Here is a 15,394-nt window from a genome sequence, read left to right on the forward strand (position 1 = left end):
TAGAGATGAAAAAAACTAATAAAACAATCTATATGGCCGACAACGTAAAATTTTAGTTTGGTTACATCTTTAGTCTTCTTCTCTATGCGAATAGGTAAACGAGGTTTTCGTGTTTTAAAATGAGCGATCTAGGTTGTGTGCTAAATTTAGGTCCGAGTCCCAAATCGGTCATGTGGAAAGTTAGGAGTCCGTTTACATATTCGCATAAATATAAGGTTAAATGCGTAGTTAAACCTAAATTCTTTTTACAAAGTTAACCGATTAGATTTGAACCCATGGATGAGGAAGTGAAACTGAAAAATTGAAGAAAACCTAAAAAAACTGAAATTATAAGACATGGATCACCTAGTGATCTATGTCCAGATCCCAAGTGTTATTATCACCTTCAACCTTAGTTGCACCAAAAACCAAGATCTGAGAGAGAGAGAGAAAGTGAAAAGAGAGAGAAGAGGCTATGGAGATTAGAGCTATGTTAACGTTGCTATTCCTCTCTTTCTGCTTCTTCTCCACCAATCTCGTTCCCTCCGCTCTCGCTATCTGGCTCACCTTACCCGTCACCGGCACCAAATGCGTCTCCGAAGAAATCCAGAGCAACGTCGTCGTTTTGGCCGACTATGTCCTCGTTTCTGATGATCATTCCCACAATCCCACCATCGGCGTCAAGGTACCGCCTTTCCCTTTCTTTCGGACACCCTTTTGAGATTTCTTTCGTGGGTCGTTCTTCAATTTGCAACCCCTTTCATTTTTTTTTTTCGTAGAGATGTGTAGTTACTAAATTTGCGAGTTTTGTGCCCTAGAATATTAATTGTTTGTGGATTTGCTAGTTTGCAGTTTTGGAATATTGTTTATTTGCATTTGAAAGGTGGAATAAATAGTTGTTAGATTTAGCATTGATCTTGTAGAATTTATTGATGAAAGTGACATGCTTTCCATTAATTTAACATTTGACACTTTGTGGTGAGTTTGCATGCCTAATTTATTGGTTGGAAGATCATATTTTGGATCACATTCAGGAGAATGGTAGATTTAGAATTTATAATCCTAATTTCTTTTGATGACCCATAATTTTCTATTGTGATATTTTACATGAATGCATGCTTATCTTGTCTGTGGTGTTATAATAACTAGTAACAACTGTGACATGGATCAGTTGCATGATAACTCCAAATAAATGTCTCTATTCTGCATAGAGATGGGGTTGAATAATTGTGAAAAGCAAGCACTTCATGGAGATGGAGTGCGAATTTGGATCAACGTTTGTAACATTGATTTTGGTAAAATTGATTACAGTAAAGTGGGTTGAAAGAAGTGATCTATACTTGGATATATTTATGAAAAATGATTTTTGCTGGGCAATTTTGTTTAAATTCGCTTGTAAAATCTCATAATTGTTTATGTTCAACGCATAAACTACTCTCTTTAGTTTCCCATAATTGATTCTGGGTTTGAAATCAATTCTCCAAAATGACTCTCAAACATTGATTCTAGCCTCTAGGGTTTCCCAAGAGGCTGGGGAAACCAAACACAGTCGTAGACATTCCACATTTCTATTATAGTTTAATTTCTGTTGTTGAGACCTACTTTATCAAGACATAGCACTGTTTTGATCTTGAATGACAACCATCTTATATCAATTTGTTAAAAAAGGTTCATTGCTTGTCTCTTGGTTTTTAATAGTAATATGTTTTCTAGGTGACATCACCAAATGGAAATAATCTTCATCACAAGGAGAACACAACACATGGTAGTTTCGCATTTACAACTCAAGAGACTGGGAACTACCTGGCATGCTTCTGGATGGATGGGCAAAAGCAAGGAGGTGGCGAGGTTAATGTGAACCTTGATTGGAAAATTGGAGTCGCAGCCAAGGATTGGGATTCAGTTGCTAAAAAAGAGAAGATTGAGGTAACATCTTTGTGATATGTATATATATCATTTCTTATTTACCTGTTATACAGTAAGTATCGTGTTAGATAAAACTTATGAGTTTTAAGGGGGAATATGAGTATAGGGGGGCGGGGGGGCAGCTTAAGAAGAATATGGCATGCCTACAATGGTTTCTGCAGCTCCGCCACTGCCTCAAAAAGTGGGGGGATTTAGGGGGAAAATATTTCGGGTGACAAAAATATCCCTTCTCATGTTTTAAAACTTAAAACCCGTATCTTAAAATTAAGGGCGATTGAAGTAAATCTGTTTTAAAATAACTCCTCTCTTCGCCAAACATGATAAGAATTAAATTCTCTACCCTTCCCTCCCTTCAGTTGAACCAAACACACCGTTAGAGCCTCAGTGATTTGTACTGTAAGCTGGATAATCTTTTACTGATTTCAATTGAACTGAAATGTTGAATTTTTAAAGGATTTTGATCCTCTAAGGGTTCTTCTTTCATGTTGTGAGAGAGAAACACAAATGCAAGTTTTATGGACCCTACTACAACTACAAATAATGGTAGCACTTGGTGTAGCTGCTTTTCCGCCTTTCTCTCTCAGATCATGAGAGCAAGGAACATGAGAGGATCCACATCCAACTTGAAATGTATTCCTCTTCTTTTTGCTTTAGAATGCTTCTTTATATTTTTGCTGATTTCTGTCTGTACTTGTGATTGATACCTAGGGAGTTGAGCTTGAGCTAAGAAAGCTAGAAGGAGCAGTAGAGGCCATCCATGAGAATTTGCTCTATCTGAAGGGAAGGTAATTCCTATCATGTCAACACCTCAATCTCCTAAAAAGAATTCTTTAGCGCATTATTTTTTGAGTTCTCATATATGTTTACAAATGCTTTTTTTTTTTCTGGTTATTTGCTCAGGGAAGCTGAGATGAGGATCGTGAGTGAAAAAACTAATGCCAGAGTAGCATGGTTTAGTATTATGTCCTTAGGAGTCTGCATTGGCGTTTCAGCTTTGCAGTTGTGGTATTTGAAGAGATTCTTCCAGAAGAAGAAGCTTCTATAGATTGTGGTCATGTTAATTTAATTTTGTTAGTAAATCATCGAACATATAATAACATACATTTTTTATGAACTCTACTTAGTACTTACACGTAGTTGACAGGAATTTTTTACACCACCTTTATAGTATCCAACTTTCCTTATCCACAGATGTTTATTATAATGGATTTAGTAACTGCCATCTTCGTACTTGTTTATGAATGTTCTGATTGCTAGTGTTACTGAGGATGTGAAATAAATGTTTGTGTTAATTTTCTGATAATAATATTATCAGGGGGAGTAAAAGGTGAGTTAGAGATGAAAGCAAGGAATGAATTATACTTCAAGATATTTGTAATGCATTAGATCAAACTTGAAATTCTTGTTCGCCTTAGACAGATGTGTTACACAATGTTCAGGACATTGTGCAGAACATGTACACAACAAAACACAAGGTTAACCGTGATGTTTAAGTAACAAGAACAACAAAGTAAATAACACAAGAGTTGGTAACCCAGTCCGGTGCAACGTCACCTACGTTTCGAGGGCTTCAGCCCGAGAAAGACAATCGACTATTATAGAGAATCAAGTAAACAAAGGTCTTAATTGAACATGTTCACAGTCTTTTTACCTATTTCTACCGGTGACTTATTATTTAGAACTCCCTCTAAGTATGAGGACCTCTCTCACTTTCTCACCACAATCACTGCCACAATGATTGAATCACAAAGAACAGTATGGTTGTAGAGAATTACTCTCAACGAAACACAACAACTCAGTATTTTTATAATCAACAGAGCACATGAGTTGATTACAAAAACTCACACAATGGACACAAGAAAAAAAAACCTAATAACAAGCAACACAAATGATATCTCGCGTCCAGCTGCTAGGGTTCCTTGAACAACTTAAATAGATGCTCCATCGTCGGTGTCTTCAATGGGTTGAGCATCAAAATGTCCATGTAGCAAAATAGAAGTGAATCTTCAAAAGATCTCCTTCTAAAATAAATACCCCAAGACCAATTTATCACAATAACTTGGTCCACACGAATTAATCATATTTCTCCAAATAGATTAATTCTCCTGATCACATAAGATATGTTCAGCTTATAAAACGCGTAGAATCACCGTCATATCTTCACAATAAATACTTCACGTAGATACGCAGATATCACACAACAACCCGAATCACAATGTTCTACCGGAAGACTAGAACATTTAGTTGCACGTCAGACAAAGACAATGTTGTTTATCACACCATAAAATATATCAAACATCTTAGACAAAATGCAGCCAACATCAAGATACACTTCATCAAGACAAAATACTCAACAAAACTAAATCAACATCATGATCTCAACATTGAGTATGTGTCGGTCTGGTCTAACCCAATCTGAATCGAACTAGATCAGACCTAAACTAGACAAGACCAAATCAGATGGAACCGTAATAGATCACACCGAACTAAATTGGTTCAAATTGAACTAGACTAGAAGGTAGGACCAAGTCTAACCTAATCGAATTGAACTAAATTAGAGAAGGTAGGACCAAGCCTGACCTAACCGGATCGGATGAAGGTGGACTTAATTGAATTGGAACATATGGGACCAATGCATATGAGATTATATTATTATTTCTACACACCCCCTTAAGCACAAATATGTTTGAGTTTGACTGTTTGGACTTGAAGCGTGGAGAGTGCACGTGCCAAACTACCATGTGTTTTTTTAATACTTTTATTTATTAGAAGAATTGTAGGCGGTAAGGATCAAACTCTAGACCACTTGATCATAAAAACTCTAATAACCAATTATAATAAAAGTTTAAATTGTTGGATAAGGCAACGTGAATGACTTTATATTATTATTTCTATCACAATTACATGAATCTATTTAATTTGTGTGAATTAAAACTTAAGATTGACTAAGCAAGTAGAACATTGGATCATTCTAACCCAAGTAAAATCTCGAGTTCAAGTCCTTGTACACACAATTATAATAAATACTTGATAGACCGAAAATTGTCTTTCATAGAGATCCTATTCAACTCGGTGTAGATAATTGTTGTTTAAGAAAAAACACCCCACTTACACTATCCCAAACTAGATAATAGGCTTCCATATAGCAAGTATCGGTAGGTTATTTTGACAATGACACAACAAAAAAGTATTAAGAATTGTTTGGTTTTAAAAATTATTTGTTTTTAGTGAAAATAACATTTTTTCATTTCGTGTTTGAATATTCAAAAACACAATATAAAATAAAAATGAAGTAACATTTTTATAATTAACAAACATAAAAACTTATCATACCAAATAAACTCATTCTCCAAATTTTCTAAACCAAGAGTCGATTTTCAAATGAAGTTCAAAACAAAACATAGAACAAATTAATCAGATCCCGCAAAAGATAAAAGTCTAATCAGTTTAAGCAGCTCAGCTGAAACAGAAAACCAAGATGAACTGTCTAAAATTAGGAATACATCAAGAAATAGTAGCCCCTTTATCAGCTTTATTGTATTCGAACTATGTTGTGGTTCATGTATCTGAACCTGCAAATCTCATCAAAAAAATCATCAGTGCTGTTATGGCAAGCCTTCATCTCAAGAATCTTGATTACCATGGTCCTCAGACTCTTCCCGTACTTCAACAAGGATTCAAGAGTACTCATTTTCTGTTCAGCATTTAGCGGTGACCTCACTGTGATCACAACCTCCTCCAAAAATGGTATCGCAAATCCTGAATCCACCTGTAAAATAAGCAAAGTATCTTCATAAATGAGATATTAAAGATCCTCAATCAGAAAAGTGATATCAAAGTTGTTACTAAAATGACTTTACATGTTTGAGGCTGTTCTTCTGGCATAGTGCTGCAAACATGGCTCCATGAATATCAAACTTTCTCAGCTTTTGATGGCTGTTGAAAAAATCAACAAAATCAATCTCTGGAAAGGGTTGAAGAGCCTCAAAGTCCCCAGTGAATTCAACCTTCATGTAGAGATGTTTCACCTCACTAGCCAATTTCAGCATTCTGCATATTGCATCCCAGCACCACTGGACACCCCTCATAGACAGGAACTCCAGAGCTGAAAGGTTTCCAAAATCAACCATATATACTCTCCCTGGAAGCAAAATCACATTGAAAGAGAAACTGATGTAAGTAGCTTTTGGATATCAGAATTGATTCTGAAAAAAGAAAATTTAATCCAAACAAGCAGCTAGCTTTAAAATGTGGAAGCAAAAAGTTTGAGGATAATGATTTTAATGCATGTTTGAGAATGCATCTATAATTGATTTCAAAATCACATTAGATGAAAAGCTCATGTAAGTAACTATTGGATGTCAAAATTGCCTATGAGAAAAAGAAAAGTTGATCTAAACATGCTATTAGCTAAACAAAATCCTAAAGGACAAACCTATACGGGATTACTTGGAAACAAAGGGAAAAATAGATATGGGCAATGAGAAATATGTAAATTTATTAACCACTTAAGATAATTAATTACCTGAACTATTGGATATTGAAAGGTTCCTCAAATGCTTGGTTTCAGAGACCTTAATCCAGCTACAACCTTGTATCTCAAGGGATTCAATTTTCGGGGAGTTCAAGGTAAGTGAACAGTTCCCCACGCCATAAAAATCTAGCTTACACTGCTCTAAGTATGGCAGGTCAATTGAGATTGATCTAACCCCTTCACATCCAAGCAGCAGCAACCTGGTGAGAAAAGGACACGCCTGAAGCACCGCAGTTAACACATGGTCCTCCAATCTTGCACCAATTACTTCCAGGTTCTTGAGATTGGGAAAAACATCCCATTTTGGGGAATGCACCATCAAGACACCCCACAGTTTCAGAGATTCCAAATTCCTCGCAGCACCAACACACTCCGACTTTGAAGGGGTCTCATGGGAGCCTTGATTATGGGCAGCAAGGTTGTCCATTCGAAGCTCGAGCTGGCGAAGAGACAGCCCCACAAGCGAGAGCCATGATGCCAAGCCAGAAGGGGAGAAAGGGCTATACACAATCAGCTCTTCCAACCGCAAGACCCTAGACACCATTCTTCTCACAATGTTGTCAGAAGCTTCACCAACACCACCCGAAGAAGAATAGTTGTCAAACGAGCTGCGAGGGAAGTAGAGTGCTCTAACAGACGTCGTAGCGTCCCTCCACCGCTTAGAAACGCAATTGCAGGCCGCCACATCGCGAGCATTGCTGATGTGGGACAAAATGTATTGGAGAACAGCATCAGGGAGAGACTCAATAGTTGCTGAAAGCATAAATCAACCATAATTAGTCATTACATAACAAGTACACAGATTCCACACCATCTTTCAAAATCAAAACCTTGCAATTGTGAAATAAACAAAATTCTCACAAAAATGGCGCGCTATCAAGCGAATGATTTTGCATTATAATTCTAACATGACTTCTCAAGCACATTGCCCACAAACATTGGGTAAGAAACACGAAATTCAACATTTTGATTAGAATACTAGGATAAGATGGATCCAATCATCGAAATCTAAAGTATTTGGTGATAGAGATTCTACTTCTACATGAATTAATGACTAATTATCAGCTAAACTATCAACACAAATTTATACAAATAAAAGCTCAAAAAACAATAAAAAAAAAGTCTGAATGGATCAGTAACAATAAACATAGGCATAAATCGTAGATGCATAATGAAGGGGATTAATGAAGGAGCATGCATTTGTGAAATAAATAAAATTTGCAGCATAGAGAGTGAAACCCTAAAGCAGCTGGTAGTGATTAAAAAAAATGAAGATGAGAGGAAGATAGATTAGATTACCCATGAGGAATCGGAGTAAGATCTGGGTGGAGAAGAGAAACACAGATTCTCACACACACACACACACACACACTCTGTCTCTGTTAAATCTGGAATGGGGATTGAAAGAAAGAAAGAGAGAGAGAAGAAGAAGCGGGACTTTGGAAAATGAGGGTTTTGATTTCGATGTTTCGAATTTTGAAAACGAATGCAAGTACTGCTATTTATATTTTTGAAAAAATGAATCTAGATGCTTCACGCGGCTTAAATTTAGTAGGAGCCCGCTTTCCACTTTAGAGATTTTTCAGACACCTTCATCTTCTTTAGTTGTCTGTTTTTTCAAAATTTGTTTCAGCTTTCTTGTTTCTTTGTTTTGATTTCCGAGGTACCAAAAAAAAAAAAAAGTATTTGGAAATTTTCATTTTTTTTTAACAAGTCAAGTTGGTTGCGTGAGAATTTAAAAATTGAAATTTAAAATCGATAAAAATGACTTAAAATGCCGTAATAGTGGGTGCATGGAGGCTTCTGTTATTTATGGAGAATAAACTTTTGTTACTGTCATTTCTACGAGGCGGTTGATTTCGCGCTCGATGTATGCTGTGGTTCAACGGCCCGAGAGATTGGTTTAGTGGTCCGCTTATGAAGTTTCCATTTTGGCAGTTAATGTGGATTAGAGTGAGGCTGGAGATTCTTGCAAGGCTGGCTTTGGAGGTTGCTTGTGCTTGAGAGACAATCTTGACGAGTGGGTGATGGGTTTTCATTATTTATTTTGGGTATCAAATATACTTCATAGAGGAGTGGTATTTCGCACACGCGAATATGCACAACTCATGCACTACGAGTACGTTTGGTTTGGAAAAACAAAAATTAAGTGCTATTAATTAAAAGAACACAAAGTGATCAGATCCAATGGCAGATATGCAATCGTCGCGTTTCGTCTGTGAATCTGTGGTGTCTTTTGTCATTATCCTATTTCGTATGGAGTTGGTAGCAATTTTCCATGGCTTATCTCTACCATGAAACAAGGGGTTCTCGTGTGTGTAGTGCTTCTCATAATTGTTACAAGTTGTTTTTGTAATTGTGAATGTCCCTGATCACTTTCATAGGTATTCTACTCTCATCTAGGATATTAAAGACTTGCTAGCAAGACGATTGTCAATTAAAATTTGCCACATCTTGTCAATTGAAATTAGTGCTTAGTGTGATATTGAGTTTGGTATCTTCGAAGATTCTCCGAGAGAGTTAGCAGCTAGAATGGGGGTTGATACTATAGGAACGATGTTTGTTCGTACTTTGCTCCGTTTTCTTTTATCTCTTAAGGGCCCGTTTGGTGGTCATGATAGGATATGATAGGATATGATATGTGAACAGGATATCAACAGGATAGGATAAGAACAGGATAAACTCTTATCATATCCTGTGTTTGAGGTGCACATGATAAAGACAGGATATGATAAGAAAAAATGTATCAGATTTATATTTGAATAAGAAATACATTTAAAATTGATCCTTCTATTAAATTTAATTTATTCACATTTTCCTGAATGAGTCTATATTTTAAAATAAATAAAATTAATTTAAATTTTATTAATTAGCCTATTTTATTGTTTTGAAGATGCCCTATATTTTAAATAAAATTATGTAGTTAACCGATTGGTTTTCACTTAGCTGTGACACGTGATAATTAACAATAAAAGTTAACTAAATTAAGAATATTATTATTTCAAAAGTACTTTATATTTGAATTATAAATTATTATATAAGTAGATAAGTACTTTTAAATAATAGGAGATGAAAATAAAAAAATTAATCTATTACTATTAAAAAATCAATATTTGTAATCAATGTTTTTCACTTAGTTGTGACACGTGATAAACAATAAAAATTAACTAAATTAAAAATATTATTATTTCAAAAATACTTTATATTTAAATTATTATATAAGTAGATAAATAATTTTTAAATAATAGGATATGAAAATATTAAATTAGTCTATTATTATTAATAAATCAATATTTATAAGTGAGTAGTCTATTTTACTATTTTTGAATAATAATTTTATTTATTTTTTATTTTAGTTAAATTAATATTTTATATTTATTAATTAATATTATTATAAATTATAAATTATATAATATTAAAATAAATTAATTTGCATTTAGGATACTGAAAGAAAATATATAACTGATATTCTATCCTGCTCTATTCTAACTCCCCCTCAGGATAGGATATGAGACAGGATAGTGTTATCATATCCTGCTGGCGCAACAAACAACAGATAACAACAGAATATGATTATTATCCTGTCCTGGTCACCAAACGGGCCCTAAATGTTTTTTTTTGTTGTTCTTTAGGGCATAACCCATTCTTGCACCAAAATTTGCCTTGCTCTATAGAGTATAGACATTTACGAGGCCCAAGTCTTGAATCTAAATAGTAAATACAGCCCAATCGAAAACAAAACCCTGACTCGCCTCTTTCACCACCACCGTCAAGTCGAAGTGTTCATCTTCTCTGCACTCTCCTCTGAACTCAGCAACAATGGTTGCCGCCAAGAAAACCGTACGCTCTCTCTCTCTCTCTGCACGCACTGTTGTTGATTTGTTAATATAGTTCCCCTTGTCAATTGGTTTCAGATTCAGTGTTTTTCGATCGCAACTCAATTTTAACTGGTCTCTCTGATTTTTTTCCCATATGAATACAGAAGAAGACTCATGAGAGCATTAACAACAGGCTCGCTCTTGTGATGAAGAGTGGCAAATTCACTCTCGGCTACAAAACCGTTCTCAAATCCCTAAGGAGCTCCAAAGGTATTGCTCTGGGTTTTGTGATTTGCTTTTGAGCTATTGTGGATGTAAGCTTTTATTCTTGATTGATTTGCAGCTAGTTAGTGAATATTTTGTGAATTTTCTTGCAGGGAAACTGATTATCATTGCTAACAACTGTCCCCCTTTGAGAAAGTCAGAGATAGAGTATTATGCCATGTTGGCAAAGGTTGGAGTTCATCATTACAATGGGAGTAAGTTCTTAATCTGTCACCTTTCTTTTCCTTATTTTTCGAAAATTTAATATGCATTACATTATAGGTTGACAAATCTTTCGTATTTTATTCATTTGTTAGGTTAACATGCTTTGCAGGACTAGTTTAATTTAGATGGGGTGGTATGTGTATGTGGGCCTATTGACAACAAATGACAAATCTTTTAGGTTTATGTGATCTTATTGGATTTAACTTGGGATATTGTGCTGTAGAACAATGGTTGTACATTTGCATCTTACAGCACTATAGGTGATCTAGTTTTTCCCCATGCTTTGAATCAGGCCAATATGTTTTTATGTATCAATTTTTGTGTGCTTCTAGCCGCATGTAAATAATGATCTAATTCAAATCTCCGTTATGAGAAAGAAACATTAGTCTCAAGTCATATGGTTGAATATCCTCCATCATACCTCCTACCATGGTTTCAATGGACTTAGTTTTATGTATAGTAAATAAATTTATATGATCTGCACTTAAGCTCTGATACAAACAGTTATTGACTTAGAGGCTCAGCAGTTGCATCTGAAACTATTACTAACCAAGTATTTGTTGTTATCATAGATAATGTTGATCTGGGCACTGCTTGCGGCAAATACTACAGAGTGTGCTGCCTCAGCATTATCGATCCTGGTATCTTATGCTTCCCAGAACTGTTTGAATATGAGAAACTAGTTTTATGTTACTGATATTCTATTTGTTTCTTCTTTTCAGGTGACTCAGATATCATTAAAACACTGCCTGGTGACCAGTAAAGCGGTCTTGAAGCTTGATATTTTTGTGTTACCAGTTTATTTTAGACATTTGTGAAAGATAAACTGATTTAGTTATAGACTTTGATGTACGGCTCATGGTTCTTGGTTATTCTACCTTGTTGAGCATCTAGTAATTTTGACTATGCAAAATCTTTTTCATCTAGTAATATTCTACTTTGATTATACATGCTGTTATTGTGGTTGTGTCCTAAGGCTGATTAGACATGATACCAAGGTTTCATATGAAGATGGTCCTCAAGAATTTATCCGGATGCTAATTAAGAAAAAAGAGAAAAAAACAGGAAGGAGAATCTCTTCTTTGGTAAAACATGCCTCTATGCTGTTATTGTGGTTGTGTCCTAAGGCTGATTAGACATGATAACTAAGAAAAAAGAGAAAAAAACAGGAAGGAGAATCTCTTCTTCTTTGGTAAAACATGCCCAATTGTTGGAGGATTTAGCTAATTTAAATTGAGCGAGTCACTTTAGAGAGTAAATATGATAGCTATTGAGATTGTGATCGCATCCTCACAGACATAATTTGCTATGAAGGATTTAGTTAATTTGATCGCATGCGTAAAATACTTTACTTTCTAAAGTGTCGTTCAATATTTTTTGGGTCAAATATGATTTGCTTTAGAAGAGCTAAATCCTATGTTTGAAACCTCAAATATTGAGATAAACCATTTTATCATCCATAAAAAAGATGGAAAAAACCTTCGGTTACAAGTAACATATTTTGGCTTATTAAACATGTTCACTATCAAACACCAAACCAGAGCTGTCCATACTTTCAAAGGTTTGCCAACTTCAAAGCCAATTTTATTTTTTAAACAGTAAAGCATCATTTTGCTCAAGTTGGTCTGGTTTAATTATATATATTCTGTCAGAAATTTTTTGTTGATCCTTGATATACACATTCTCGTGCATCTTAGCTCTTTCAGAAAGATTTGTATTTTTATACACAATATTTGAACTCGAGATGTTAGCTTAATCAAGGTTAGAAACAAAGGCATATAAATATAATGATCTGTATGAATTAATGAGCATGTTACAACTCCACAAAACTGTGATGATTATGTAATAGAAAATGATTTATTGATTTTTTTAAAATAAATCACTACTATCTAGGAACATTATAAATAAGAATAAATAGATGTGCAAGTTCTTTTCATCCAAATGAACAAACCATTTAATAGTTTTAAATGATGTAATACTTTTCTTTAAGGTAAATGCAGCACCATAAAATGTTAAAGGTTGAACATAAAATTAACAGTGAGTTGACAAAGTAAGTAATTAGAAAGTGAGTGGGAGACAAGGCCAGTTCATTTTGCATTCTCCTTTTGTAACAAGTCAAAAGCACAGTGAAATCAAAAGGCAAGCACAAAACAAAATCAACAACTATGGTCAATGAGAGCCTCAATATCTGCGACATCAACATATGCATGATAATAAGTTGCAAAAGGTTGCACCTAAAGGACACCATAGTCTTTAGCACAAAAGAGAAGTGGATTCCTGTCACAAATGTACAGTATGTAAGCAGATATATACATGAAAAGCCTTTTACACACAGAACCAAGGGACTGAATTAAAGAAAATGAAAATGTTCTGTTGATACTCCAATTACATTCATACTCTGAGCAAAATGGGCATAGAAGAAAGAGAAATGAAAAATATGTTATTTGAAAAGAAATGACATAGAGATAAGAAGAAAAATCAGTATAAAATAATTAAGATGGAAGAGAAAATGGAAGGAAAAAAGTTTTCATAAATGTTAGTTGTACATACATCTTTCAGCGGCATTCATTTGAAATAGACAATTTAACGGTGGTTATTAGTACTAATTGTTTTTAACCGTCACTAAATCAAATATCGATTGAATGTCGTCTCAAAACATATATAATCACCCAAAAGTTTTTGAATCAGTCATGAAGCGCCGAACATATATACCCTAATGGACTGTACAACGCCATGCAGCACGCTTAAGCACCATCTTTCTACAAAAAGCCACTCATATTTCAAAACACATTGTAGAAAACGTGTTTCATTATTTCTCTTTCACAACTAGCTATGACATCTTCTCTTCAAACTTCAACTATAATGTCCATTTTCTTACAATTTCTATGTGTAATTCTTTTCTATCTAGCCTCAAGGGTTTCTCAGAGGCCTTATTCCATAGCAATTTTGGCATTCTGTCCACCTCCACATGATAAGAATCACCCTAGATGGTGACAATTGGAGGTGGCCAGTAGGCCAAACGGGCTCTGAGAATTAGTCTCTGACAAACCCAGCATTGAAGGCTCAATTCTCTTTCACATGATTTCTTCTGAATGATTATCTTCTTTCAGATCTTGCACTTGATTGACTGAGTTATTATCTACTATGCCTCCTTTTGGTTTATGAATATATGCAGCTTCTTGCATATGTGAATCTAACAGGTTTTCATATTGCACTTCTGCAGTTTCCTTCCAGTCAAAAACACCATGCTAATGTCTCCTTTCTTGACAAATGCATTGAAATGAGATGAATTGCGCTCATAGACTTGTTGAAATCATCGTTCAAAATAAAGTTCATATTGCTAGTGTTGGTATTTTCCCTATTTTCAGTATTTTGTTGAGCTTCTATGTCTTCTTTCTTCTTTTGGCCGAATCATGTCTTCAATAAGCTGGATCCACATTTGTATGAAGAATCCACAGAGCATGAAGTTGGATTCACATAATTTCTTTGACTGAAATACTCGACATAAGGAAATAAGAATACTCATAGCATGTTGAGGTAGGGGTCGACACACAATTCAAAGCACATTTACCTTGAAAGCTAGCTACACTTTCTATGCAGAAGTGTTGAAGTTCCCACCGCAGAACAGAACACACTATCAATATTGAAAATACCAATGGAGGATGTGCTTTGAAGTTTGAAGGTACAAATTACGTTTATGTTTTATTTTTTTTCCTTGTAAAGAACGATTCTGCTTGGAAGTCAGAATTTTTCATTAATTCATAATCATACCCTATTTTTTTTCATTTTTCTGGTGTAAAGTCAACTTCCAAACTTGAAGGCATGTGAACAAGTATAAATATTTTTATTTAACTTTTCCCTTTTTGTTAGTGTGTCCTAAACTTTTGTCTTGCCTTTGATGGGGAAGTTACACCTTTTGACAAATTTAAATGAACTTTTAAGCATTATGGATAATTGCATGCTTCTCCACTTGTTTAAAGTCCATTGGCACCACCAGAAATTTGAGACCCTTTGCTGCAGTTGTAACATTGGATTCCTAGAAGCATTAGAGTAGTGTAGTTTGGACTTAGAAATTATATGAGGCCATTATAGTTGTAGTGTTTCAAATAGTTACCAAGCAGCACCACCCACCACCACTAACATAAAAGTTAATTTATGTCAGCTCCATCAATTCTATGTCAATGGGAGTGGAATCTATTAGTGCTCTTTGTAGCTGACACATATATATCAGTCAGCAGTATATCATCATTTGATACAACAAAGGATAGGTCTTCAGGCTTCCAAAGCAGAAATTGACAGTTTTAATGTTTTTTGTCCTTTTATGGACGCCTTCACCGGTTAGGAAACTGTAACTATCTCTTCCAACAAATTATCTATCCGAAATTTGAACTTGTATTCCAACACTTACGGGATTTAGATTGTTTATCACTAGACTAACACCTTATTGGTAGAAATTGACAGTTTTAATGTAATTAATTCAACTAACATAATGATTACAATTTTTCAAATTGTACCATGATCTTCGCTCCTGCTATGACTTTGTATATGTGCGCGTATGTATATACTTTAATTTGTTCAGGCGGGACCAACTTCAGCTTTCACTGTTATAGACACTTGGGTCAGGCCTGAAAGAAATTGATGACAGGGA

At 34.8% G+C, this 15,394-nt stretch overlaps 3 protein-coding genes across 3 annotated transcripts; 2 read left to right on the top strand and 1 right to left on the bottom strand.

Annotated features, from left to right (window-relative positions):
* The first annotated feature begins 337 nt into the window (after nt 1–337).
* LOC130715272 (transmembrane emp24 domain-containing protein p24delta4-like) lies at nt 338–3,127 on the top strand. Its single transcript, XM_057565352.1, has 4 exons — nt 338–664; nt 1,693–1,905; nt 2,614–2,690; nt 2,806–3,127. The coding sequence occupies exons 1-4, from the start codon at nt 455–457 to the stop codon at nt 2,948–2,950; spliced, it is 645 nt and encodes a 214-aa protein (XP_057421335.1). The 5' UTR covers nt 338–454; the 3' UTR covers nt 2,951–3,127.
* Nucleotides 3,128–5,235: 2,108 nt separating this feature from the next.
* LOC130715806 (F-box protein At1g10780-like) lies at nt 5,236–8,044 on the bottom strand. The gene is made up of 4 exons (XM_057565927.1): nt 7,739–8,044; nt 6,431–7,192; nt 5,766–6,046; nt 5,236–5,674 (listed from the first exon to the last, which is right to left on the bottom strand). Exons 1-4 carry the CDS (start codon nt 7,740–7,742, stop codon nt 5,438–5,440), a joined length of 1,284 nt encoding a protein of 427 aa, XP_057421910.1. The 5' UTR covers nt 7,743–8,044; the 3' UTR covers nt 5,236–5,437.
* A 2,076-nt stretch (nt 8,045–10,120) lies between these two features.
* Nucleotides 10,121–11,694, top strand: LOC130711979 (60S ribosomal protein L30-like). Its single transcript, XM_057561791.1, has 5 exons — nt 10,121–10,279; nt 10,422–10,527; nt 10,635–10,736; nt 11,319–11,387; nt 11,469–11,694. Exons 1-5 carry the CDS (start codon nt 10,259–10,261, stop codon nt 11,507–11,509), a joined length of 339 nt encoding a protein of 112 aa, XP_057417774.1. The 5' UTR covers nt 10,121–10,258; the 3' UTR covers nt 11,510–11,694.
* The last annotated feature ends 3,700 nt before the right edge of the window (nt 11,695–15,394 follow it).

Source organism: Lotus japonicus, chromosome 4 (genome assembly GCF_012489685.1).
Source record: "Lotus japonicus ecotype B-129 chromosome 4, LjGifu_v1.2".
Classification (NCBI taxonomy): Eukaryota; Viridiplantae; Streptophyta; class Magnoliopsida; order Fabales; family Fabaceae; genus Lotus; species Lotus japonicus.

Coding starts and splice junctions, on each gene's coding strand:
- LOC130711979 (XM_057561791.1), top strand. CDS start 10,259: ATGGTTGCCGCCAAGAAAACC. Junction 10,280..10,421: donor TGGTTGCCGCCAAGAAAACC/GTACGCTCTCTC, acceptor ATATGAATACAG/AAGAAGACTCATGAGAGCAT. Junction 11,388..11,468: donor CCTCAGCATTATCGATCCTG/GTATCTTATGCT, acceptor TCTTCTTTTCAG/GTGACTCAGATATCATTAAA.
- LOC130715806 (XM_057565927.1), bottom strand. Junction 6,047..6,430: donor TTCAATATCCAATAGTTCAG/GTAATTAATTAT, acceptor TTTTGCTTCCAG/GGAGAGTATATATGGTTGAT. Junction 5,675..5,765: donor AGAAGAACAGCCTCAAACAT/GTAAAGTCATTT, acceptor CTTATTTTACAG/GTGGATTCAGGATTTGCGAT.
- LOC130715272 (XM_057565352.1), top strand. CDS start 455: ATGGAGATTAGAGCTATGTTAACGTTGCTATTCCTCTCTTTCTGCTTC. Junction 665..1,692: donor ATCCCACCATCGGCGTCAAG/GTACCGCCTTTC, acceptor TATGTTTTCTAG/GTGACATCACCAAATGGAAA. Junction 1,906..2,613: donor CTAAAAAAGAGAAGATTGAG/GTAACATCTTTG, acceptor ATTGATACCTAG/GGAGTTGAGCTTGAGCTAAG.